The sequence below is a fragment of the Perognathus longimembris genome, chromosome 2 (assembly GCF_023159225.1).
Source record: "Perognathus longimembris pacificus isolate PPM17 chromosome 2, ASM2315922v1, whole genome shotgun sequence".
In the NCBI taxonomy this organism is placed as follows: Eukaryota; Metazoa; Chordata; class Mammalia; order Rodentia; family Heteromyidae; genus Perognathus; species Perognathus longimembris.
In genome coordinates, this window is record NC_063162.1 from 51,907,376 (window position 1) to 51,934,063 (window position 26,688).

A 26,688-nucleotide genomic window follows, 5' to 3' on the forward strand; every position below is an offset into this window, starting at 1 on the left:
GGACTGCTCTGTAGAATATTCAAGGCTTCCCTGCAAGGCCTCCATGCAGGTAGGAATCAATGGCCTGGAATCTCAGTAATATAACTGTCCAAGCTAGAGAGAGAGGAAGAGAAACCTGCAGAAGATACAGAAAATGCAGAGCACGAGCCCACGGTCCCACAATCCCGTGCCACATGGGCCCCTTCCCATGGCAGTCCTGGACAAAGCCCTGGCTGAAGAGGGCTCAGCTCGCTGCTCGGGGCATCCCACAGCCTGGCCCACACCTGCAGGCCCGAACAGGAACACAGAGCTGCCCAGCTGCCACCACTGCCCCATGCAACACAGGCAGGAGGTAATGGACTCCATATTCTCACGAGAGCAAGCAAGGACCTCTGCCCCCACGGCAGAGGAGGTGGGAAAGCTAGGGGGGAAGAGAGGGAGGAGGCTCAGGAAGAGAAGACACACAGGTATCACACATAGACAGATCACAGACTTTGATCTTTATTTGTTGTACTGAAGTCTGTTTACCTTTTGATACAAAGTAACATCTTAGTACAGGACACAGGACATCCATCTGTCAGATCCGTACCTGCCTGCACTGCCAATCCCATCCCGGCTCAGCCTGCTGCCTACAAAATAGCCCCGTGCTCAGAGTGGCACACAGTTCACTTGTCTGAGCTAAAACTCTTGTACCTGTAAAAAACATAAGGACAGCACTGAGGACTGAAACTTGTCTTTTTTTTTTTTTTTTTTGAGCAACTGTGCAAGAAAATATATCCCTTTTTAAAAAAAAAGTCAGTAATGGCTAAACTATAATCTAGTGTCTAAAAGTACAAAGAATAAAATGAAATCAAAGATTTCTTGCTAGTAAAATGAAATGTTAGGAACAGTATTAAAATATAGGTCCTACCCCCCTAATGACGCACGGAGCTGCTTACAGTACCTATTAACAGGACACAAAGTTGAAGGAAGGAACCAGCGCAAATCTTCAGCCAAGAAAGAGTACCTGGCATCAGAAGTGCAAATGAGAGTGAGAGAGAGAGAGAGAGAGAGAGAGAGAGAGAGAAACAAATTTGATGCAGACTGCAGACATCCTCAGAGTCAGGCTCCTGCTATGAGCACTATAACCAAGATGAAGGCTGAGGTCCTGGGTGTTCGTCCAAGATTTTTCCACTAGGCTCGTGGCCATTACGTTTCCCCTAAGAGCTCTCCTTTCAAAGTCTGAAACATGAGTGGATTCATACTGAAGAAGCATATACCTTCTGTGCTGGACAGAGCCAGGACGACCCCCTGCACATTGCACCGTTTAGGAGGCCAGGACTCACGGAACCTGGGTGGAGCCTGGCCGGCACCTGGCCACGAAAGCCCCACAGCTGGGGAAGCAGGAGAGCCCAGGAGAAGCAGGCGGACAGGTGAGCATTGGAGCTCCAGAGCTGCCTTCCCGTAAGTCGTCGTCGTGGGAGGGAAAATGCTGCTACCGTGAGTTGGCCCCACAAGGCACTGATCCTCCCTCACCAGGGAGCCGTCCCAGCACCTGCAGTCAACGGTGTCCCTCCAGGAAGTGAGGCCTGCCACGGCACGACATGGCTCTGGTCCCACCAACAAGAACCTCCGGAAGTAAGGCGGCCCCCAAGGAGGTTCCAGGGCCATTTTGTTGAAGACAGACGTGAACAAAAGCAAAACCAAAGCAACAGAGGGATGGGTGGGGCGGGGGCGGGGCAGGGGCTGGGCACCCACAGCAGGGAGCCATTCAAGTAAACATAAACAACCAAATACTTAGAAAAGGCTTGTAAACGTGTGATCTGAAGGTTCTCTGTGCAGCATCTCTGGTCGGCTGGCTATAGGAAGGTGGGCCTTGAGCCCCTGTGTCACATGACCGTGTAAACACACTCTTGGGAGGAGCAGCCTGCTGGCCGGGGCTGGATCCCGGTGGTGTGGCTGCTGCCCTTAGGCTGTGAGGGAGGTGCTTGTGGAGTCCTGATTCTGCATCCTTCCTGGCCAGTCCACAGACAGACAGACAGACAGACCTGTCTTCAGTCACTGGAGAAGAGGGAGCCAGGCCTCCCCATCACCAGTCATCAGGCTGGCCGAGTTGCCTCCTGGTACAGCCTTCTAGAGTGGGCAGGCAGGGATCCACAGGACTTTGCTTTGTTCTTGGCTGACCATTGCCAAGATCTGAGCGCAGATGCTGGACAGGGCCCCTCCTTGGATGACTCCTGTAGAAGAGTGCCCCCCCCCCACCAGACCATTCAGTTCCATGCAAAGACCCTCAGGCTGTGCTATAGCACTTGCCTATCTGCCAGCACGTGGCATCTCAGTGCCCCCCCCCACCCAGCTCTCTTCCCTCCTTGGGAAACGGGGTAGAGCAAATAGAGGAAAACTGCCCCCTGGAGAAACCTCTACTGACATTAGGATGATAAGTCTGGCAGGGGCTGGCCTTAGCATTGGCAAGGACCAAGTATGGGGCAACCGGCAAGAAAGTGGTCTGGGAGCGTGTGGTGAAGGCCCTGCCAGCAGCAGGTCCCATGGCACAATCCTAGGCCAGATGGGATCTAAGGAAGGAGGAGTCCTGGGCCCAGAGGCCCGTGGGAGCAAAGGCGAGCACTGGCAGCCACGTCTGAGGACGCCAGGCCTGGCCACTCCGAGTATGATCCCCACAAAGGAGACAGGGTCACAAAGCAGCCATAGCACTTAGAAACTGCCCTGAGAGACAGGGCAGTGTACGTGTACATCTGCTGAGTTGCTAAATTTCATTTCTCCACTGGTGTCAGTGGTGAGCCTAGAAAGGAAAAAACATGCAGGTGCATGCACATGGGACAATCACGGGAGCAATCTGGCCCATAGGACGTCCCGCGCTCCCCACAACATGGCTCCAACCGCAGTCCCATCTCTGTGCAGCTGCCCTGACCCCTACACCTGGCTGATTTAACCCCCAAGGCAGGAAGCCTACAGGCGGAACGTGGCAGGCATGCTGCGGCCACACTTCTGTGGTATCTCGTCGGTGAGTTTTTTTCTCAGTAAACCCCACAGCAAGTGGCCTGCCTGGGGGTTGCTGGGGACAGGTGGCCACCTACACGGAGAGCTCACGGAGGGCCTCGAGGATGGGGATTTCTGTCCAGCTGGGGACAGTGCCCAGTGCTGCTGAGAGACAGCTGCCACTGCACATGGATGTCAAAATGACGTCCAGAGGTGTCCGAGAGCTTAACCCGGCAGCATGGGGAAATGCTGACAGTGGCCAGCGACTTCAGGGCATTGTAACAAAAGGGCACAGCACAGTACTGTCCCCCTCCAAGGCGCTCTACATCCATGTCCTGTGCAGACCCCAAGCACCTACCTGTGAAGTACCTGCTGTATTCCTGCTCGATCTTCTGAGCTGTCTCAAACTGCTCTTTGGAATGCCTCTGCGTCACCTTGTCCCTCAGGTAGACAGGGTCTCTCTGCTCCCTGTCAGGACAGTGGGGGACACTGGCTGAGCCCAGGGCCTCCCAGGTTCTCCTCTGCCCTTCTTGGGACCAGCATGGCCAAGGCCTTCGAAGCAGGGAGGGCTGGGCTGTGGCCTGAGGCCTTGGGTGTGGCCCCATAAAGCAATAACCTCAGGCCCTCTGGAGGGGCTCTGGGCAGATGGGGAACCCAGAAACCTCAGTATAGGCAACCCCAGAGCTCAGCAGCACAGAAAGGCCAGATGGACAGAGGCCTTAGTGAGCAGGGGGCGAGCTGGATGCAGCAGCCCTCTCCCTCCCCTCCCCTCCCCCCACCTCCATCACTGCGCTGTCCTCTGGCAGAGCATGACCAGAAGAATGGTGGGAAGAGAGCTAGGCAGGTAAAGCTGGCCATGCTGGGGAGCCACGGTGGCTCCCCGACAGGGGCAGGGCAGGGGAAAGCGACGCCATGGGTGAGTTCACAGGTATGGGCTGGAGGGGGAGATAGGTACTCCTGTTCTCTGCCCCTCCCTGGCTGGGCCCCAGCCCCACGCCAGCCAGGCCCAGGCACCTACTTGATGTGCTTGGCACTCTTGTAGTGGATGAAGATGACGATGGGGTAGATGTGCATGTGATGCAGACGCTCGATGGCATGGGGGGCGATGTCCAGGAGGCAGTGCCGGTTCTGGGGAGCAGGGCACTAAGTAAGCACTGGAGGGCAGGCAAGGGGGACCAGCCCTTGCAGGGACACATCTTCTGTCACCAAGGGGACCCACCCTGGTCCCATACTGGTCCGCCTTCCTCCATAAAGGAGGCAACAGAGCAGTCCCTCACAAAGATCCCCACAAACAACAGAGGGGAGACCTTCTCCAGGGGGATCCTGTCCTACCCTCCCCTCCACTGCCATTTGCCCCAACAGCAGGCAGCAGGTGAGTGGGGTCTGGCCAGCCCCAACTCCACAACATCTCGTGCTGTTTCTTCTTCCATGCAGCCCTACCTGGCTCACAAGCATTATTCTGATGGAGAAGGAGCTGGTTAGGGATGAGAGGGGCCTGTGGCAGAGGAGGGGGGCATGTACCTGTCATGTCTGTGACTGTCATACATCCATGGGATCCACCACACACCAGGCAGAGTGAGAGCCCCCCCAAAAATACCCACAACCCACAGCAGCTCCCCGGAGGAAGCTCCCCGGCTGGATGGAGCTCATCCACGTCAGCTGCATACTAAGTACCTGCCACGGTGACAACCGACACCACTGTTTAACAGAGAAGAAAACTTAAGCCCAGAGAGGTGAGCAGCCCAGGGCCAGAGCCTGAGCAATGCCAGGTCCTCAGCCTCCCAAGCAGCTGCTTCACGATGCCCTCAGCAGGGAGAGGCAGCAGGTACCACAAGGTGCGCTGAAGTCCCAGGCCCGCATAGGGGATCCAAGTGCTAGTCACAAAGGCCAGGGACATGTGGCAGCGAGGAGGGCTAGCTCTCAGGCTAGCGCCACTAGTACCTTTTCTGTGATCTCCTTTATCGAAGCCACGGTGGTCACGTCAAAATGGCCGCTCCTCCGTTTGTAGTCGACAAACAGGCAGTCCTTGACACCCCGCTCGATGGCCTGCTGGGAGGCCTTCATCACCTCTGCAGTGTACATACAGAGGCAAAAGTCAGGCCCTGGGCCCATGGAGGCCAGACGGGGCAGGGACGAGGGGGCCTGGGCAACATGGGGGCCACACCAATGTCCTCTCTCCCAGAGAGCTGGAGACCTCCAATGGCCATGAGATGCTGTGTGTGTGGCCCACCATCCATGGCCCTGGAGGCAGGGGGCAGGGGGACAGCCCCGCGGGCACGGAGGACTCCCTTACCAAGTGGGCATCTGCAGAACTTGCCAGGCGCCTCATTCACCAGCATCTCCTTCACCACATCCAGTAATGGCCCCAGAATCAGGACTGGCCTCAGCGAGGTGCAGTCTACCTTCTGGACCCGCTGATAGGCCAGGCTCACGGAATCTGAGGGGCAAAGACATAGGTGTCCTGGGCTCAGCCTGGGCAGAGGCAGGCCTGGGAACCTCCGCTCCCTGAGCTCACTTCAGTCTTTAACTCCCCCAATCAGAGCCAGGAGAATGAGCAGCTCACAGGCCCTGCCTGGGGTTTCCCCAACTGTAACCATGAAGTCCCAAATAGCAGGCATCGATGGGCACCATCACTCATGGGGTCAAGCACAGGCTTCTCCTGCCTCTGCGGACACTGCAGCCAACTGGCACGGACCCATCATCTTACATTTTCTTCTGTTTCAGGTGTCTTCTGCCCACTGCATCCACCCCCATCTCCTTTTTCCTCTGCTTACCAGGTGCCACAGCCTCCCCTGCAGGTAGGCATGCTCATGAAGCCCCGAACTGTCCAGGAAGTAACAGGAGAGGTTTTACCCTTTGCTTGGCCCCTCACCCATGAGGCAGAATTTGAGGGATGCTGGCTTTGAGCCAGCTCTGACCATGGAGATGAGAACAACCCTCAGGATATAGGGCAGAGCCACAAGACATTTGGAACCCGGGTTCCCAGATGGTGGCCACCACAGAGCACCCACCAGCCGAGCCACGGACACGGTAAGAGAAATCAAGTCTCTGAGGGCTCGCTTCCAGATCTGTGTGCAAAACACCCAGTGACACATGACATCGCTCAGCCCCACATGACACTTCAACACCCCTCCACCCAGGATCCCATGGCAAAACAAGCTCCGCCACTTGCCTTCGAAGAGTGGAAGGGAGTCACTGGAAAAAGTATCCAGGGCCAGGAGGTCCTTGCCATCTTTAGACCCACTGCGTTTGTGCTTGTGTTTCCGGCGGAAGAAGGACCGGCGTGCAGCCGCCGACAGTGTCTTTGCAGCGCCATTATCGTCCTTCACCTCAGACATGCTGAGCCTCCTGGAGAACTCTTGGTCCATCCTGCAGTCAGGACACATCAATGCTGGGAAGCACCGCATGTACACAGGAAGGCAGGCACCCCTGAGCTCCCGTCAGGCCTCCTGGAGTTGCCAGCAGGCAGCCACGGAGGGAGGGGAGCCCACCCGGGCTGGGGCCAGGCCTAGAGCTGTGCTACGGTGTCCGTGTGTCCCCCAAAGGCTGTGTGCAGGAAGCCCAGTCCCCTGTATGGCCATGTGGAGCTGAGGGAAGCTTTAAGAGGTGGGACCCTGTGGAAGACGGTGAGGTCACTGCATGCCCTGCCCATGGAAGAGACTAACACAGCGCTCACAGGGCCTCATGAGTTCCCACAGGAGTGGGTCGCTACAGAAAGAGAATAATAACTGTCCTCTTTCTCCCCTGCCCAATGACCTCTCCCTTCTGCACAAGGTTGGTCCCACCGCCCCCCCCCCCGGCTTTTTTTTTTTTGGTCCAAGATTGAGACTCAAACTTAGTACCCATTGCTTTCGCTCAATGGCTTGGCCTCTACCATGAGCTACACCACCAACCCCGGGCTCCTTCTGTTTCCCACCATACTGTGACTCAGCCAAGGAGGCTTTGCTGGAGGGTAAGCAGTTGGGGCCCAGACAATGCGCTCTCAGCACCCAGAAGTAAGAGTTAAATAAACCTGTTTTCTTTGTAAATTTTCTTACTTGGGGTTCTTTGTTATAGCAATAGAAAACAGACTGACATACTAATTGCTAATGGGTGTGGAGTTTCCTTTTGAGGCAATAAAATGACTAAAATGTACCTATCTATAAATATACTAAAGACCACTGAATTGTACATTGGGGCTGTGGTATGGTGTAGAACTTCAGCTCTGTTTAGAAAAGTATCATGCTCCTGCTTGCTCCCAGGCTTCTACACAGCACTTCAGCCTAGCTGGGAAATTGATTTTAGTGGCTGGCACAACGCTGAAGCTGAGTGAGCAGCAGAGTCAGCCCCCCAGCCACCAGACCCAGCTTCACCTCTGTGCCAGTGCCTGGGCCCGGCCCCCACCACAAATGGGGAACACTTACACATATTTGCTGGGAATCTGCCCACGCTGAATCTTCTGAGCATTCTCGTCCAGCTGCCAAGCCATCCAGGACCCAAACGTGCCCTGGGGCAAGGTGTCGTCCACATAGAGGATGTCATCTTTCTTGAAACTCAGCTCGGGCTCCACCTCTGCCAGCCGGTCGTACAGGGCCCTGGACCACGGGAGAGGGCATTCCGTCAGGAGGCAGCCTTGGGAGATGGGCTCCTAAGTCTGCTGCCAGGTTCCAGGCTGTCTCCAGGCACTGACATAAGATAGCCATCCTTAGGACGGTTTTCAGAAGAGGGAGCCCCAGGCTTCATGGAACAAGACACGAGCACTCCATTTTCGTCACTAAGACTTGGGGCTCACTCCCAATGAGCCTTTCCTATCCACCTCTGCCAGAAAAGTGAAGGCCCTCGGGCCCGTGATGGAACTCCCTCAGATGGAAACGCACTGGTTCCCACTCGCGTCACTGCTTCCTGCCCCTGCCCCATCCTGCTGTCTCAAAGCTGCCTCGGGGAGCATCCTAGTGGCTCGGAGCCCACCCTAGAGGATGTCTGATGCTGTCCATCTGTGCTGTGCTCTTCTGACACTTAGGGGCACTGTGGGCACCTGAAATCCGTATCTACTGCAAAGGATTCTGAAGACTCTGGTGAAGGAGGACGGAGAGGACAACTATACAGCCCTAAACCCCAAAGAGTCCATGTGGTCCCCTAAGGATGTCCCTAGAATTCCTAAGAGTAATGTGGATGATGGCCCAGCCTTGGAGGATCCATTCACCAGCACCATCTCCACAGAGAGCCCCTCCCCTAACCCCACATCCCCTCTACTGGCACCTGATGTAGAAGCTGTCTCCAGGCAGGCCCTTGATCCTGGCAAATTCCTCGGGCCGGTACTGCACCTTGAGGCGGACGCCATCTTTGGGCTTCAGCATCTCCACATATACTTCCTCCACAGTCTTATTCCGCACCTCCTGGTTGCCATACTGACCAGGGACAGGGGGCCGGGATGAGAAGGGTGTGGCCGGTTATAGCATCAAGGCAGAGTCCACATCCCCGGATCTGATTCTGACTGCCCTCCCCAAGCCCTGTGGGAAAGGTGGGATCCTTGCTGTCTCCCCAGCGCCTTAGCCCTGTGCATAGTTCCTGTCCACCAGGTCCCCTGCTGAGCATCTTCTCTGCCTTCAGTAGGCTCCCAGCAAGTAAGGGCCCTGTGTCCTGCTTTTAAAACAGCAGCTGGGGGGCTGGGAATATGGCCTAGTGGTTAAAGTGCTCGCCTCATATACATGAAGCCCTGAGTTCAATTCCTCAGCACCACATATATAGAAAAAGCCAGAAGTGGTGCTGTGGCTCAAGTAAAGAAGCCAGGGACAGTGCTCAGGCCCTGAGTTCAAGCCCCAGGACTGGCAACAAAAACAAAAAACAGCAGCTGTACCACCTCTGTGCCACCTCCTCAATGAGATGAGAGATGATACCCTCCCACCAGCTCCAAGGCCTGCTGCTCGCAATAACGCACATCTCCTTCTGGCTGTCCATGAGCCAAGCCATGGTGGCTTGTTCACTGCCAGTGGCCTCCCAGAGGGACTGGGTAACCTTGCAGGTTTACAAAGACAAGTCGGCAACCCTCATGGGTCTCCAGGTGAGGCAATGCAAGAGGACAGATGGCAGCCGGCCTTCTCGGTAGCAGACTTACCTCGAGGATGAGGTCTCCTGGCACCAGGCCATCAGGCCCCCGGGCAGAACTGTCATCTTCCACCTCAGCCACAAACACCCCACGCAGGTTCCCACCACACACGTGCACTCCAAGCTCCAGCGGGGACTTCTTGAGGGAGACAACTCGGGGCTCCGCCATCTTCTTGCTGGCATCTCCCAACATCCTTTGAGGAAGGAAAATAAAGGACCTCATGGTTCACACAGAGGGAGGAGACAAAGCAATGGCTGGCACCCTGGCCGCCTCTGTATGCTTCCAAGGCCTGAGAACCCCAGGGGGCTGAGAGGTGCGCCCTATGCTCAGGTCTCACTGACTCATGGACAGGGCAAGAGCAGAAGGGGCAGTGAGGTGGAAGTAAGGCCCCAGGCCACAAGGCCAGTAAGGGGCAGAACTGAGGCCCACAGCCCTGCTTCCTCTCCCCAAATCCCTCCCCCCTGCACTGTGTGCGTCTGCCTCTGTGCACAGCCGCTCCCTAAGCCAGCTCAGGTAGGGGCCTTGCCATCAAGACCTTTGGGGAGGGAAGCTGGCGATGGCTGTAGACAACCTGAGTGAAGGAGGCAGGACCTTGGAGGCCTCCAGGGGGAGAAGCCTGCCTGGGGTTAAGATCTGGCAGCAGGTATGTTCCGGTGTGGCATGGTCCTGGTGGACAGTGTGGAACCAGCTCCTCTGGGTGACACTGGGGCCTTGCTGAAGAAGTGACTTGAGCAGGACTGAGGAGGGGCAGCTCTGCACCCTGGCCTCGGCGGCCCTCTCCTGGCCCCTCTAACCCCCGGCCAGGCTGGCAGATGCACAGCTCTCAGGAGCACCTGCCTAGCCCTGATACTGTTCCCTCTACCTGGCTGCTCTGCAGGGCTTCCTCATGACATCTGCACCTAGCTGTCTCCACTCTCTGCCTCAGCGACCATGCAACTCCTGAATGCTCTGGCAGACCACTGAGCATGTGGCTGGCCGCACACGCGCAGACCCTAGCCTGGCACCTCCTTGGGGACAGCAACAATGCCCACAGCCAGAGCCTCAGGGCTTAGCTGGTGATGACTGTGGGACGGTATCTGAACAGGAGATACTGAAGAGGGGAAGTAACAAAGGAGTCGTGAGGACACGAGATAGGAGGGGAAGCGGGGGGGGGGGGGGGGTTGGGGGTAGGGGAATGGGAAGAACACGCCTGCCTCCCCCCCCCCAGATTTTGAGAACGTGGTGTATGGTGGGTGCCCAGTGCCTGCGCTCCTCAGAGATGGCTCAGCCTCACAAAGGCAGAAGAGCATATGGGCTTCTACAGCCTGTATCTGCTCACCTGGAGCTGGAAGCGCTCTGCTTGGCTGGAGGGGTGCTAGGGCCCTCATCCTGCTCCACCAGGGGGTCGATGACAGAGGGGTGCTCCGGGGTGGTGGCACCACTGCTCTGAAGAGTGGAGTGGACACCAGCGGGGTCCAGGTGGGAGCTAGGGATGGAAGACCGAAGTCATAAGGTGCACGCAGCTACCCTGAGCCCCTACCTGGGTCGCAGGCCACACAGCTGTGCCCGGAGCCAAGGCACACACAGGAGGACTCGTGTCGCCAGGCCCCTAGGATCTGCCAGTTCTCAACTCGGAGGTCCTCTCCAAAGGTGCCCAGCCCAGGGGACACTTGGAGCCACTGTCCCTTTTCCTCTGCCTCAGTGTCTGTCAACGGAGACAAGCCCCGCTGTCCAGCCCTGGAGAATGCACCCTACCATCTGCTCTGTGACCCTGAGCACGGGGATGGACATGAGCAGGTGTCCAGCACTCGCTTGTGGACAGTCAGTCACCGAGCAAGAATCCTGACTCACACCTGTAATCCTAGCCACTCGGGAGGCCTAAAAGCCCAGGAAACCCTTATCTCCAATTAACTACCAAACAACAACAAAAACCCTGGAAGTACCACTGTGGCTCAAGTGGTAGAGCACTAATCAGGGGCAAGAAAAAAAAAACTTATTCCAAAATATAATTGAGAAGCAGAAATTGATTGAATGTGAAACATGTTCACAATGACTGCTGAACATAGCAAGGCAATTCTTCTCAAAAGCAACAACAGTACTGTTACTTTTCTAGATGACTTGCAGATAAACTAAAACATTCCCAATAAATGTTTGGAATTTTGTAGAATTATCCCAGTTCTAAAATACAAGCTTTTGTCATGGTTCTTTTTTTAATGGACGATTACAGTTTATCCCTGTTTGGTATCAAGATAACAAATATGTACCATGAGTCTTTGTAATTTACTTAGATCTAATATTTACTTAGAGCTAATATCACTAATATTTAGCTAATAGTTGCCCATGACTTGATTATATGAAATATAATTTCAGGAATAAAAGAGAAGGAATATTACTTTCTAAGAAAGAAGATCTTACAATAGACATATTTAGTAGGTTCAACTACTCCAAAAGTTTTGGTTCTCAGTTAACGAAAACACAATTTTTTGCTCAGGTCCTGAGTTCAAGCCCTACAGCTGACAAAAAAGAAAACATGATTTTTTTCTCTTCCGGTTATTTAAGTATATTAGTTTATTTAGCCAATAGAGTTGAAATGTTTGATAAAGCAAGGTAAGTGTGATCATTTCAAAGTAAACTCAGTACTCCAGAGTTCCTGTAACTTCTCCCCACCTCCATTTCTTTTTTTTTTTTTTTTTTTTTGGCCAGTCCTGGGCCTTGGACTCAGGGCCTGAGCACTGTCCCTGGCTTCTTCCCGCTCAAGGCTAGCACTCTGCCACTTGAGCCACAGCGCCCCTTCTGGCCGTTTTCTGTATATGTGGTGCTGGGGAATCGAACCTAGGGCCTCGTGTATCCGAGGCAGGCACTCTTGCCACTAGGCTATATCCCCAGCCCCCCACCTCCATTTCTTTAAAGTAATTACTCTTGAGATGGGAGAAAAAGATTTTTTTTTTTAAGTTTCTGGGCCAATTTTTAAATTCCATTTGGTCCTTGAAACCTGTAAGATTTTTCTTAAAATCTTTAATGTGGGAGCCGGATGATGGTGGCTCACACCTGTAATCCTGTTTCAAAGCCAGCCCATGCAGGAAAATCCATCAGTCTCTTATCTCCAGTAAACTGCTCAAAAAAAGCTGGAAGTGGTAAGAGTGCTAGCCTTGAACACAAAGAGGCTCAGGGACAACACCCAGGAACTGAGTTCAAGGCCCAAGGCCCCCCCAATCCCCCCAACCCCCAAAAAAAGAAGGAAAAATTTTTTTTTCATGTGGGAAGGAAGAGTAAAGATCTGGATTTATAAGTATTTGTCTCTTGTTTTTAAAAACACATGTATACAGTCAAATGATATAAATATGCTTTAATGCCATTTGAAACCTAACTTTGTAAGTTAGTAGTCATTAAAATAAAAGAATATCAAATATGATTAAATATATTATACATGTTAAAGTTACCCCAGATGAAAGGTTCTACTTTTGAGCATAGAATTTGTTAAACTAGATACTTCTTCACATGGTTGTTTTGATGTATAATTTCATATATTGGTAAAATTGAAACTTCTCACGAAATTTTCTCCAATTTGGAGTTAATGAGGTAAATTTGGGCAGAATGAGCAGAGAAGGGCTAAAGGACCAAATCATTAAATAAGTTCATTCAGAGGCCATAATATTTTATATGTAAATGATTTCTTTATTTTTAAACTTATCTGTTGGTATTTAGGAAAGTATTTAATTTAATGGCACATTCATTCAAATAGCTTTTATACCAAATGAGAATTAAAGAAAATAAGCTAGATGTTGTGATCAAGTCTGAGAGTTTGTTTTGGCAGCTCTCTTATTAAGAATTACTTGATAAGTAATTTTTTTATGCACAAGTTAATTTATGGTTGGTCCTCTTGCTTGTATATAATCTGAAGGTTTTGTGTTAAGACACTTGCTTTGTTGTTTAGTACATTTTCCATCCCATTTTTGTTTTAAATAGTCTTAAATTTATGTCTTAGTATGTATATAACTGCATGTAACTGTGTAAATCCTATATTACCAATAAAGATGAATAATTTTTTAAAAAAAAAAGCTCAGGGATAGCATACCCAAGTCCTGAGTTCAAGCCCCAGAGCTAGCACGAGTGCAAGCACATATGTACACACACACACACACACACACACACACACACACACACACACACAATCTTATCCCCAAAGGCATCTGCCCTTGACTGTCACAGCCCTCTGCTGTGGGCACTGGGCCCTAGCCTTCTGCTTCCCATTTCAGGAGACATGTTCTGTATAGATGGCCATTCTCCCAAGTCCTATAGGCTACTCACCTCCCTTCACCAGTAACAGAATCCCCAGAACTTGCAGCTGTCGGGCCCTCTTCCCCCTTCCCCATCCCCACCACAAGTCCAAAGGGACTGGACCCCCGCCTCACGTGAGCAGTACCCCTGCCTCCCCCACCCCGCCCCCTGGGCACCTGGAGGAGGCTCACCTGGAGCGGGAGTGGCTGCTGAGCTGCTGCATCTGTGGGTTGTACTGGGCCAGGATGGTGATGGTGTCGCACTGCTGCCCAATGATGAGCCGGGCCTGCTGCTCCGTGGCGCTCCGCAGGTTGATGCCATTGAACTGGGGAGACATCCAGGATGGGTTCAGGGACAGGGGACAGGGGCTGAGGCCTGGAAACAATGCCTTTTCAGAGGAGGAAAAAAGGGAAAGATAAAAGGGGCCATGCCCTCTCACCTCAAGCAATTGGTCCCCATACTCAAGGCCAGCTTGGTGCGCGATGCTCCCCACAGTCACTTTGGAGACATAGATGCCACCCTTTTCTCCACTCACAATGGAGATGCCCAGGGGCTCTGAGCCCTTCTGTACCTTCACGTGGCGTGGCTCTTCTACATAGGGCCTTGGGAAAGAGACAAAGGTTCAGGGGGACTCAGAGCCAGGGGACAGGCATGGGGAATGTGAGATGAGGCGTGCAGGCATGCGTGCAGGGAGGGTTCAGAGCCCAGTGCTCCTCAGTGACACAGCTGGATGGAGAAATGGTCAAAGATGCATGTTCTTGAAACGTCATGCAATACATACACAGTGCACCCAAACAAACATGGAAACACCCAGCCTCAGAAACAGACAACAGTCCGACAGAACACAACACCAACACAGGGACAACACAACATTTGAGTTTTTGAGAGGAGTGGACTCAGGACATGCACTTTGTAAACCCCCAGGGGAGAGGGAGTCTCAAGACACCCTCAGGGAACAGAGATGGCTTCTGGAATGACACTCCTCCTCTAGAAAAGAGGAGAGAAACAATTCATTTTAACGTTTCCTGGCTATAGGGGGATGGGAACTGATCATGGAAAGTAAGCAGCTGCCAATCCAAGCCATGAGAAAAAGGGGAGCGGGGAGGCTCCGAGCAAGGCTGTGACCATGCCCTTGCTTCCCAAGGAGCCATCCACCAGCCCCAAGAGCACAAGGGGCAGGGGCGCACGGGAGCCTCATGTCAGGCCAACCTCAGACTCCTCAGCGAGGAGGACCTGGGCCTGGTGGCCACGGGCAGCCTCAGAAGAGATCTGTGGTGGAAGAAACACCTGGATAGACAAAGGTCAAAGAGAAGGGAGCTCAGAGAAGGAAGACAACCTGTACACCTGCAACATGCACACAGAAAAAACAGGAAGACCACACGGGAGCTAAGCATCACAGCCCTGTTGTTTCTTCCAGGGCATACAGGACCAAGTCTAGGCCGAAGGCCGCAGGAGGGAACCAGTCTGGTGTTCACTTCTTGGGTCTTCCTGGCCCATGGACAGACCCATATGGTGGGGGGCCCGAACCAGGCACCCCTGCTGCCAAGCTCCACAGGCCACAGGTCCCTACATTCTTGGAACAGCAGACTAAAATTCTTTTAAAAGTGTCCTTACACTCCCCAAGCCTCCCAGGTATCTTCACTTCCCAAATCCACCAGTTCTGCATGCAGTCACCTAACAGCTCAACCGGTGAGAAGGCATCAAGTGGTTCCAAGTGGCAAAAACCCTTACCACACAGCCACCCGAATGCCATCCTCACACTCCAATCTGAAATGATGGAGCAGGGCACAGGGGAGGGAGGACGCCACTCCCTCGCAGCCACCAGCAGGGGGGATGAGCTGTTCCTTCTTCCTCACACACAAGATGGCCCTTTGGTTTGCTTTATCTCCACACAACAGGTCTATCTCAACACAGGAGCAGGCAAGAAAGACAACATGACAGCCCCAGAGAAGCCAAGAAGCTGCTTGACTTGCCTATACATCACGGCTTCCTGACCTGGCAAGACGCAGAGGGCAATAGGTAATTCCATGTTCACTAATGTGAGTACACAAGTATGTGTGCATTCACACGCAGGTCTCCACAGAGAACAGACCAAAAATGCACAATACCCGTGTCTCAGGGAGGTGGTCTGATTTTACTTTTGAGTCCTCTGATGGTTTACATGTTTGATACTATGCACTAAGTCTTCTTGGAATAATGTGCTTTTAAGATAGGTTTATAATAATATACTTACAAAATCACAAGTCACTGAAAAGATAATGTTAACTAAAAAGGATGTAATTATGTGTGTAAAATAATATAAAGAAAACAAGCATTAAGTACAGTTTTTTAAGCTGGGTGTTGGTGGTTCCTCTAGTCCTAGCTGAGATCTGATGACTTTCCAATCCAAGCAGGAAAATCTGTGAGACCTTCCAATAACCCAGCAAAAAGCCAGAGGTGAAACTGTGGCTCAAGTGATAAGTGATAGAATGTCATTAGTGCCTCACCTCTGAGTAAGAGTCCTACGTGTACCATACAAATGTGCTGTGTGGATGTGTGTGTGTGTGTGTGTGTGTGTGTGTGTGTGTGTGTGTGTGTGAGAGAGAGAGAGAGAGAGAGAGAGCAAGAAAGAGAGAGAGAGGTGAATAGTAATTGAATGTTTGGTTGGAGACATTCTATGTAACTTTTCTCTCCCTAACTTTTCTAATTTTCCATAATGAGTACATGACAGTGAACTTCAGAATCAGGACAAAGGGTACTATCCTTGACAGGTGCCAATGGTTCACACCTGTAGTTCTAGCTACCCAGGAGGCTGAAATCGGAGGATCATAGTTCGAAGCCAGCTTGGGTAGGAAAGTCTTTAAGACTTGTATCTCCAATTAACCACCAAAAAATGCAAAAGTGGAACTGTGGCTTAGGTGGTAGAGTTCTAACCTTGACCTCCAAAACCACTAGGGAAACCATTCAGGGACAATGCCCAGGCTACAAGTTCAAGCCCCAGGACCAGAACAACAAAAACAAAGGTATTACTTTCAATTAGTAAGCTGTGCACAGGTTGCAGAGGTTAAACCCATACTTAATGGTGTCAGGGCACTGCAAGTCAGGGCAGTTCCCAGCTTTGTATATGGCGAGGAGGTGAGGGGGTGCTTCTCTAGCTAAGAGTATACATTTCACTCAGGAAAGCCAGAGGGGGGATGACTAATTCCACCCCTGCATGTACCTATGTGTGTCACCTGGGTAAAGTCTGATTGCCCAGGCTTGATCTGGGATTTCAGTACCCTTTGCTCCCCTCAGTCTCTTAGGTGAATACCTGCTGGGCCCATGCTCTCACAAGTTAAGGTCCTCCAGTCAAATATGATCTAGCTAGAACCTTTCCTCCAACTCCTGCTGTTCCACTTGCTAGGAACAAAAATATGATCTAGAAAGTTCCATTTAGGACAGAGAAGGGGAGGCATGCAAGGAGAGGAACTGCAGAGGAGGCTCCTGGTCATCCTACTGGAAGAGAACCTGCAGCCGAGCTCCAAAACCACCTGCACTTAAAACTGCTACACCAATGAATGGCTAAGCTGCGCCCTTAGCTTCTCGTGTGCTGCAGCTTGTAATAAAAAGCCTTGGGTGAGCAGGGCAGGAGAACCTAGAGACAGAGCCAATAGATCTAGGACCAGAAAGCATGGGGAAAGGAAGAGTTCTGGCTCTAGATAAGTCAGGACAGTTGCTAAATCCCATGTCCACACAGGTCACCCAACTTCCTCATCTGTCAAACAGGGCTAGTAACAATAACACGTCCTGAGCAATTATGAGGCTTTCATAACTGAAAATATGTGAAATGCTAAACGTGGACTTAGGAAATAGTAGATGGAACCCTGGCATCCCTGTCACCACCAAGTCATCTCCAGAATCACTTGTCACGGCTCAGGGGGAGGAGCCCATGCTCTCCCTCCCTGCATCTACACATGCCTTGCCTCCTTACTGGGGCTAAGCCCTGTACCGAGTGCCACAATCTGTCCCAATGACATATGAGCAGGATACCACTGGCTACTGAGTGACCCAAACTAGGGTGGCTAGACCCAGGACCAAACCAAAATGGGGCCCTCTTGGCTCCTCCTGTAGCTAAGCCCAAGCTTTAGCCCACTGTTCATCTTGGCCACAGATTCCACGCCCACCCCCCAACTCACCTGTCTTTTCTCCGTTCCCCAAGGGATGCAGGGTTGACGGCAATCCGGGGCAATGTGGAGGCTGAGGTCTGGGGCTGGCTAAAAGAGGACAGGGTGTCGACGCTCAGGGGTGACCGAGGAGGGGTGCTGCACTCAGAATGTGACAGTGATCCTGCCGAGAGAGAGGAAGGAATGAAGCCATGTTCTGCTGTCCAGATATAGCCTCCATATGGACAGAATCACAGGGCCCGGGCTCAGTACCAGGCCTAAGGCAGAGCTCAGCAAGCCTTTACTGAACGAGATGACAAGCAAACCAGAAGCTCTACCCAGAGGTTCCAGGAGGACAAGGCAGGATGGCAGGCCACGCACCAGAGGCCATGTCCACTTCTTACCTCTGTCAGAGCCCATGACGGATCGGGGGTATCTCGGTGTTAATGGGATCTTAATGCGTTCTGCCTTGAACTGCAAGTTACTAGAAGACCCTATTGCAAGGAGACAGAGAAAGCCTCAGATCTCATGATGAAACACCACTCCCAACAGCTTGCCATCATATAGCAGACATAAGGGTGACAGGCTCAAACTGTCAAGCACCCCTGTGGGACCTGTGATGGAAGAGTCGGGAAAAGTGGGTGCCTGGCTCCTAGGACTTGGAGACACTGGGAAAACAGATTGCTTCAGAACAAGAACCCTCAACCCAACCTGACCACCACCATGCGGGCAGCCTGGGACTTGACTGGAACCAAGGTGATGTGGGCAGCTGCTTTCTTCCCTCCCCAGCCCCTAAGAGGTCCTGCCCAGCACCTTTCCCAGTCACATGAGCCTCTCCTCTGAGTTATATTTTTCCTGAGTGAATGGCTGTACAAACACCAAGAATGACAGATGAGCCAGGGACAGGGGCAAGGCTCTCCCCACCCAGGAAAGCTACAGGTGGAGGGAAGTGGTTCTCATAGCACCATGGGCATAACAGACCAAGATGTCCTCCCTCCAGGGGAAGGAGCAGGGGTTGGCCCAGGAGGGAGGAGAGCCCACCAGGAGCACCCAGGATGGTGGGGTTCTGAGTGGCAGTTACCAAGGCGGGCACTGGAGGGCAGTGAGTTGGAGCCATGGGAGGCTCTCATCTCAGAGTAGTCACCGCAGGCCCTGTGGCTCAGGTCCAGGCTCAGGCGTCCCTGGTGCTGGGCGCTGCAAGAGAATCAGAGAGGTGAGGGGTCGGGGAGAAAGCTTGGGGCCAGACATGCTCACTGCCTGGGCCTCCCTGAGCTCAGGGGCGGACTAGGAGCCACTCTTCCCCAGATGGGGACAACAGATTGCCCCTGGCCACTTCTCACGAGTGGCACCTAACAAGGGCCTTCAGGCAGCAGAAGGGACTCACACGGGGCAGCCAGTAAGGCCTCACTCTAAGTGCAGGAGGGTTGGGGCTCAAGGAGATGCAGGTGCCTTTGCATACCTGGTAGGCAAGCCCTGGGGGCCAGCGTCACGAGGTATGGGTGGAGAGCTACAGGGGCCGACCCTGTGGCTGCGCACTGTGTAGATGGGGTTTCTCAGGATGGAGCTCACGGTGGTACTGGGTGTCATGCTCCGAGGAACAGTGCCTAGAAATGGGCTGGTAAGAATGATTGCCCCAAAACAAGCACATAGCCCTGGACTGGTGCAAACCCTCCCTCATATACCAAGCTAGCAACCACGGGCTTGTAGGAAAAAGGTTGTAAGGGGAAGAGTTTGAAGCACTGGTTTCCCTTTGTGGCTTTGGCCTTTTCCCATGTATTAAAAAAAAAAGAGAGAGAAAACCCTTGCAGACTTCCTATCACTGCAGCTGCAATGGAGAGAGAGCACACGACAGGGATGCAGACGGGAAGCAGCTCCAGGCCCCCTAGGCCTGAGGGCTGGGAGCCACAGTGGGCTCCTCTTCTATGGAGCCCCCGCACAGCCTTGAGAGTCCACGCCAACCCTGTTCCCAGCCCCCATCTCGCCAACTCACCCACAGATGGCCTGTTGGGATACAGTGGGGGATTGCCATGCCGGCTGGGGTGCCCTGGTGAGTATGAGGACCATTCCTGAGCCTCTGGGGAGAGCTCACCACTGGCTGGGCTGCACTTCTGTTCCTGCAGACAAGACAGGGAGTACTTGCTGGGGGGCTGCCCTGTACACATTCCCCCCACTCGGGCTCAGGAGATGCTGACTTGCCTTCCTCTACACACCCTTCAGAAGACAACCAAAGCTGGGCGCCTGCGGCTCGTACCTGGAATCCCAGCTACTCAGGAGGTTGGGACCTCAGGATCCCAGTTCAAAGGCAGCCCAGGCAGGAAAGTCAGCGGGACTCTTATCTCCAATGAACCACCACACAAAGCCAGAAATGGAGGTGGGACTCATATGGCAAGGCACCAGGTGAAAATGGGGGTGCGGCTCAAACAATAGGAGTAGCAATCTTGATTAAAAGAGCTGAGGGACAGCACCCAGATCCTGAGTTCAAGTCTCCGTACCAGCAAACAAATTTAAAAAAAAAAAAAGACAACTACAGACAAAACCTTCCCTTCTTTCAAATAAATACTGAGTATGTAAGAGGACATGTGCCTCAGGACACAGCACAAGGGCACAACTCACTGGCTGTGGGTGTAGCTGTGCTGGTGTCTGGGAGGGTGTCAACACTCAGTCACCCCTTCTGCAAACTAGAGTGCGCACAATCTGGAGGTGGGGCGCCAGCTAACAGTCTCCTGTGTGTCATTCATCCCTCAAACTCCACAGGGCAAGGCCATGCACCTGGCTTTGTTGTATAAGTTCAAAAGCTTCTTGTTGAACAGGAGAAGCAAATCCCTTGCCCAAGAACATGAATGTTCTCTCTGACGCCACATTGCTACTCCCGTGCACGCCCCACCCCCATGTCCCACCTCCCTACAGGGGCCGCTTCCTGCCGGCATCCCCTCACACCCACCTGCTCCCCACCGTCCAGGCCAGGCCCTAGCCCAGAGCTCCTTTTTGCAGCATCCCCACAGCCAGGCCCTCCCACTTGGGGCTCAACTCTACCTCCAGACACTGAGCAGGAATCACTACCGGAGCAAGCTTGGGACGGAAACTGGGAGCGGACTTGGGGCGACGGCGCTTCTGCCCCAGCTCATCTGCCTTCTGGGATGTGAGGTCCTCCTCACAGGACTTCTTGGCCGGTAGGCAGGAGGAGTCCCCTCCATCTCCTTCATGGTAGTAGCTGGAGGCAATGCGGACCCTGGCCTTGCGAGGGGGTGAGGCATGCATGGGTTCCCCAGGATCCACGTCAGGAGGTGGGGCGCTTGGGGGGCTGGTAGATGGGGAGCTGCCCACCAAAGTGGCCTCTGACTCAGAACTAGTTTCCAGTCTGTGCTGGAACTTGATTGAGTCACTCCTCCTGGGTGGTTTGGGGGGCGTAAGAGGACCCACCCTCTTTGAGGGCTGGGGGGAGTGAGCAGGTCCAGGGCCTGGGAGCAGGTACTCTATTTTGGGGGGCGTCTGGGGACGTTTGAAAGTATTTGGGTCAAAGATGGATTTTCTTTGCTTTGGCTTTTTGTAGACGGACAGCTTTTCTGGCCCTGCTGTTGAGCTGAGCACAGCCTTAGGCCAGGTCCCGCCGCTATTGGAACCTTCAGGGTCAACCTTGTCCAGGGGGGCCTCTACTGCTCCACAAGGCCCCATGTCAGTCTCGAAGGGCAGCAGTGGCCGCCGGCTCCGTATATCCGCCAGCCCATAGGCACGCTCCCCAGAGGCATCGGAGCGGAAGGAACTCAGGCTCCGCTCAGAAGTGCTGGGGCAGGCCTGGGGGGTGATGGGGAATGGCTTGTGCAGAAAGGAGCTGCTGCCCCCAGCCAGGCCCAGGTCCTTCCGGTCCTCCAGCTGGTCCAAGTAGAAGATGTCTGTCTGTGTGGAGTTATTGTGCTGTACCAAGTTCCGCTTATTGTGTACCTGGACCTCGGGCCCATGGACTCGAAAGCCCAACAACTTTTCGGTGTCCTTGGCGTTTTCAAAGATGTTCTGGCCACTCCACGAGGAGCTCTGCGGGAACACCTGATCAGGCGTGGCAGAGGAGCGAAAAGGAAGGAGAGTTGCAGGATCAGGAGCTGAAAACCATCCTCACAGCGGAGCAATGGACAGGCACACACACACGCGTATGGCACCTGGCTGCTTTGAGCTCACAAGACAACAATCATTGTACTCCTGACTTGCACTACTGTCCATACCACCTGCACTAAGCATTCAGTCAATCCCCACGGCACATCCAAGCCATGGAATACTAACCGGAGCTAAACAGAAGTGGGCTACCAAGCCACCAAGACACGAGGAGAACAACCATAAATGAAGGTGACTAAGTAAAGAAGTCGTCTGAGGAGCCTACATACTGTGGGGCTCCCACCACACAGCATTCTGGGAAAGGCAAAACGAAGGAGGATGGGGTGGGGGAGTTGGGAGCTTGAGGAGAGATGGGAACAAACGGGCACAGCACAGGGAATCTTCATAATACTGTAATGGTGGCCATACATTAGTACATACTTGCCAGAACCCACAGAACCTTCAACACCCCCATGTAATGAAGCATAAGGAACTGTCATGTAAACCAGGTAGCATACTGACTCGCCATTCATAACTATGTGCCACACAAAAGTAGCTTAGCAATAACAGGGAGCAAGGGAGGGGCAGTAGTGAGGGCCTGAGTAAGAGAGTAAGTGGTAATTCTCTGGACCAGCCTAGCAGCTTTGAAAATCTAAAACTGCTTCTGAAAAGGTCTCTAGTATTTTTTTAGGTAAATGGGTCTATTTTCCAGCCTTTTATTATTAATCTTTTTAAGCAGGTAGACAAACAATAGGGACATAAAATGGATGCACATCAACCCATTGACTAAATTCAATGTTTTATCAGATTGGCTTTATCATCTACAGTCCAGGGATGAGAAGCCTTGCTACTGCTGATGGACATTTGGATATTTATAACATCATTATGAGCCATATAAAATGATGAATGCAGGCAGTCAGGCCGAGGGTAGCTGACAAGAAGTATCACAAGTCTGTCCTGTCACATAAAGCCCACGGGCCAGACATTCCCCACTCCTTGAACCTGTATTGGTACTGCAGGACACTGGAAAGTCATGAATACCTTGACTTTCACCCCTAACCACTTCAGCCTATACTTCCTCAAATAAAGCCAATTTCCTACATAACCAAGGCCATCACCAGACCTAAAAAAACTAAGTATTACTTGAGACCACCTAATTATCCAGTCCAAATTCAAATGTGTCCAATTGTCCCCAACACGGCTTTTCTAACTGGCTTTTCCTTTTCAACCAGGATCCAACCAGACTTCATGTTCGTCCTGCATTCTATAATCACTATCCTGTTTTCAGGGCTCCTGCTGATGCCAAGCTAGGGCTTTGTCCTCCCTCCAGAAGGTGGGAACAGAGCAGGTATGGGTCCTTACCTTCAGGAGGGAGAGGGTCAAGGAGTCCTGGCAGCTGCGCAGTAGGGATTCACATTCGTTTAGAGACTTGTTGTCCAGTGCAATGCCATTGATCTAGGGCCAAGCAAAAAATCAATCAGGTCTGTGGCAGGGCAGCCTCAGCCCCACTGACAGGCCCCTTCTGCTAGTCCATGGGGGAGAGCAGACCCAGTTCTATGAGGTGCCAGATCAGGGACTGGCAAAGGAGAGAATGTCCCTCCATAGTAAGGCCCAAGGCAAGCAAGGAGCTTCCAAGGCAGATAAATCACAACCCTTCATATCCTTTTATACTTTTGGGGCCAGAATACCAAGAACCCCAGGGAAATTGCCTGCCCACATAGTGCTACAGCTCAGAACTTCCAGCCCCACTCCATCGTCTATGAAGTGGCAGATAGACCCATATGCCTGGGGGGAGGGGGGGGGACTGGGAAGACCACAGCCATGAGATGAGATGCAGCACTGCCCGAGGTCACTGAGAATCAGTCTCTTGATGCCTCCTCCCCACATCTCTGCCACATTCCCAGACACAGCTAATCTTTCGTAAAAGGAAATGAGACAAGGCTAAGTGCAGGTGGCTCACACCCATCATCCTAACTATTCAGGAGGCTGAGATCTGAGGATCATAGCTCAAAGCCAGCCTCATCAGGAAAATCCATGAGTCTTATCCAATCTTATCCAATTAACTACCTCCCCTCAAAAAAAAAACAGGAATAAGGCAGGCAGGCAGGCAGGCAGGCAGGAAGGAAGGAAGGAAGGAAGGAAGGAAGGAAGGAAGGAAGGAAGGAAGGAAGGAAAGAAGGAAGGAAGGAAGGACTCAAGCAGATATGAAGTTCTGAGTCTCTCCAGAACATGTTATTAAAAACAAAATGCAATGCGAGCAATCCATCTGGGTTACAACAAAACAAAGACAAATAAATACAATAAAAATAGGGGCTGGGAATGTGGCTTAGCAGTAGAGTGCTTGCCTAGCATACATGAAACCCTGGGTTCGATTCCTCAGCATGACATAAACAGAGAAAGCCAGAAGCAGCACTGTGGCTCAAGAGGTAGAGTATTAGCTTTGAGCAAATAGAAGCCAGGGACAAACAGTGCTCAGGCCCTGAGTGCCAAACCCCAGGACTGGCAAAAAGAAAAAAAAAAATGTACACACACACACACACACACACACACACACACACACACACACACACACACACACACACAGAGTTCCTTGAGATGTTTCTGGAAGAAAACACTATAATGCTAACTATTGCTTTTGTCTGGGAATAGGTAGGTGGGTCTAGAACCAAAGGAAGCATTGTCATGTGCCCACTGTATAACTGGAATTTTGCATGCATGCCAAGGAAAGGTGCTTGACATTTTCAATTTCAGAAGGACAGTCAGAAGTCTGAACCATGCACGCACTTTGACTCAGTGAACTCTTGGCATTTCTAAGTGTTTAGTCACCAAGATACCATTAGGTATCCTGGAAGTGGCTATGCACATAGGTGGGCATCACTGTAGGCCTGTGTACAATTGCAGACATTGGAAATACACAAGTCCCCCGGGAGGGGGTGATCTAAACCATACACTGACAGCCCAACATTGAGCGGGTGACACATGAATTAAGATAGACTTGGAAAGATAGCTACAATATAGGATGAGAATCATGGGTTGAGATGCAGCCCAGTAGCAAAGTTCGATCCCCAGTACCAAAAAGAAAAGAAAACGAAAGAAAAATAGAGGAGGGAGGGAGGGAAGGAAAAAGAAAAGAAAGAAAACCACATATCCCTATTTAGAAAACAAACCAATTCCAGAAAAGTACACACATCCAAGCAGACAGAGATCTCTAGGAGCAGAGTTTGGAGGGGAAAGGAGGCCACTTCCCACTTTAAATAGTTTTGTGTCACTTCATTGTTTTACAACAAACAGGGTTGATCTTGGTAATAAAAAAAAAAACCTTAAAAGTAAATATGATACTTAGTAAAAAACATATTGTTATTTCACGCACAGTGGTTTGTACCTATAATCCCAGCTACTCAGGAGCCTGAGGCAAGAAGATTGCTGGAGTCCAAGGGTTTGAACTTGGATTTGGTGGAAGCCAACCTGAGCAACTTTGCCTCAAAAATATACAACTTCCCCCCACTCCAACACACAAAAGGTATTTTGAAAGATCACATGTTGATAGACTTGCTTCATTTTTTGGAAAATGTTCCTTCTCTACATTTATGTATAAAGTTGCGGAAGAAAAGCTAGATTATTTATATACGTGTATGTGTGTTAGCAATAAAAATGAGTCTTTCTTGGCATTTTCTGTGGTTCCTAATTGTCCACAGGACTTACCATCGTAGTATTTCAGCACATATTAGGGAAAATGTTTTTCTTTCCATGTTCACATAGTGCAAGGCCCAACAGCAAGGTGGATATAAAAACTCTGCCCCTGACTCTGTCCTCGAAGCTCTCAGGTCGCCGCTAGGGGTGTCAGAGAGCCAGGCTCTGCCCTCGGTACTCACTGCAACAATCCTGTCTCCCACAACAAGGGACCCTTCTTTGGCGGCGGGGCTTCCTGGCACCACAGCAGCAGCAAACACTCCATTCTCCAGACTGATGCCGCTGTCTGCAAGCCACAAGAGGGCCCTGGGTGAGCTGGTGGGGCGGCCCCCATCCCATCTCTATTGACTGACCTCACACAGTATACTCAGCCCAGCACCCCACCCAGCCACCTCCACTGAGCCTCATCCCACCAGGCCTGGTGAACAAGACAATCAGAACCCAGACAGTCTCCTGCCAGGAGAGCACAGGGGCGGCAATAAAATGACATCAGTACTATACCCCTGTGCCATCTCTCCCTCGCCACCAGAAGGGCACTCGCCACACCAGCAGGTAGGTCCACTACCTTTCTGTCCACTGAGGTTGATGTGCAAGGGTGTGACCACCTTCCCCCCCAGGGACTTCCTGCGCCGCACAACCATGTTGATGGCTCCCTCCCCGTGGAGAAGAGCCTTGATAGCCTGCTTCTTGTCCTTGTTGATGAGGTCCACATCATTGATCCTCAGCAGCCAGTCATTGACCCTGAGGAAGGATACACCCAGGTCAGTGCCCACACAGACTCTACGGCCCATGGTAGCCCCTGCCACTCCCATGTGGGGAGGGGTGGCAAAAGGCCAAAGACAAGTGTGCTTGTAGACCATGATTCAAATCCTGGCTCTGTCATTTAGCAGCTGTGCTACCCTAGTTCCCTCTGGGCATTCAGAGTCCTCATCTGTAACATGAGGACAATAACAACTGAACCCGCCTCATGGGACTGTAAAGATCAATGAATTAGTAAATAAAATGCTTACACCAGTATTCTGCAAGCAGTAAGACTATGTAAGCCATTTGATTTTTCAGTACCAATACTAAGGCTTGAACTCGGGGCCTTGTACTTTTACTTAGCCTCTTCCCTCAGGGGTGGTACTCTACCACTCGAGTCACATCTACACTTTTAGCTTTATAGCGGTTAACTAGATAGAGGAGTCGTGTGGACTTTCCTGCCCAGGCTGGCTTTGAACTGAGATTCTTAGCTACCAGCATCTAGGTTGTGTAGATTTCTCTTACTTCATGCAGTGACAGAAGAGGGGCTGCCCTAGGCTCCCACCACCTACCACTGAACCTTTTGCCACCCAGTCAGAGAAGCAAAAGACAATACCTGGCACCCAGAAAAAAGCCAGATTCTCAGACACTAGAGAGGCAACTTCCTCAAAGAGCATCTCAGTTAAGCCTGACACCTTGGATAGACTCTGTGAGTCGCCAGATGTTGGGGGCACACTCATTTCACTGCCACTGGGC

The 26,688-nt window shown here is 52.1% G+C and overlaps 1 protein-coding gene across 4 annotated transcripts in view; it reads right to left on the reverse strand.

Annotated features, from left to right (window-relative positions):
- Positions 1 to 458: 458 nt before the first annotated feature.
- Positions 459 to 26,688, reverse strand: part of Dlg5 (discs large MAGUK scaffold protein 5) — a 104,724-nt gene continuing 78,494 nt past the window's right edge. For all 4 annotated transcript variants that reach the window (XM_048339124.1, XM_048339127.1, XM_048339126.1 and 1 more), the window contains exons 12-32: positions 25,757 to 25,932; positions 25,374 to 25,477; positions 22,864 to 22,956; positions 20,452 to 21,459; positions 19,409 to 19,532; positions 18,878 to 19,022; positions 18,500 to 18,612; positions 17,823 to 17,912; positions 17,452 to 17,602; positions 13,737 to 13,899; positions 13,489 to 13,622; positions 10,359 to 10,505; positions 9,050 to 9,233; positions 8,194 to 8,342; positions 7,359 to 7,529; positions 6,128 to 6,324; positions 5,249 to 5,392; positions 4,897 to 5,024; positions 3,974 to 4,083; positions 3,314 to 3,423; positions 459 to 2,195 (exon numbers count right to left, since the gene is read on the reverse strand). In XM_048339124.1, coding sequence (XP_048195081.1) covers positions 2,092 to 2,195; positions 3,314 to 3,423; positions 3,974 to 4,083; positions 4,897 to 5,024; positions 5,249 to 5,392; positions 6,128 to 6,324; positions 7,359 to 7,529; positions 8,194 to 8,342; positions 9,050 to 9,233; positions 10,359 to 10,505; positions 13,489 to 13,622; positions 13,737 to 13,899; positions 17,452 to 17,602; positions 17,823 to 17,912; positions 18,500 to 18,612; positions 18,878 to 19,022; positions 19,409 to 19,532; positions 20,452 to 21,459; positions 22,864 to 22,956; positions 25,374 to 25,477; positions 25,757 to 25,932 — 3,745 coding nt within the window. In that variant the 3' untranslated portion in view covers positions 459 to 2,091. The remainder of the gene's footprint in view (positions 2,196 to 3,313; positions 3,424 to 3,973; positions 4,084 to 4,896; positions 5,025 to 5,248; positions 5,393 to 6,127; positions 6,325 to 7,358; positions 7,530 to 8,193; positions 8,343 to 9,049; positions 9,234 to 10,358; positions 10,506 to 13,488; positions 13,623 to 13,736; positions 13,900 to 17,451; positions 17,603 to 17,822; positions 17,913 to 18,499; positions 18,613 to 18,877; positions 19,023 to 19,408; positions 19,533 to 20,451; positions 21,460 to 22,863; positions 22,957 to 25,373; positions 25,478 to 25,756; positions 25,933 to 26,688) is intronic.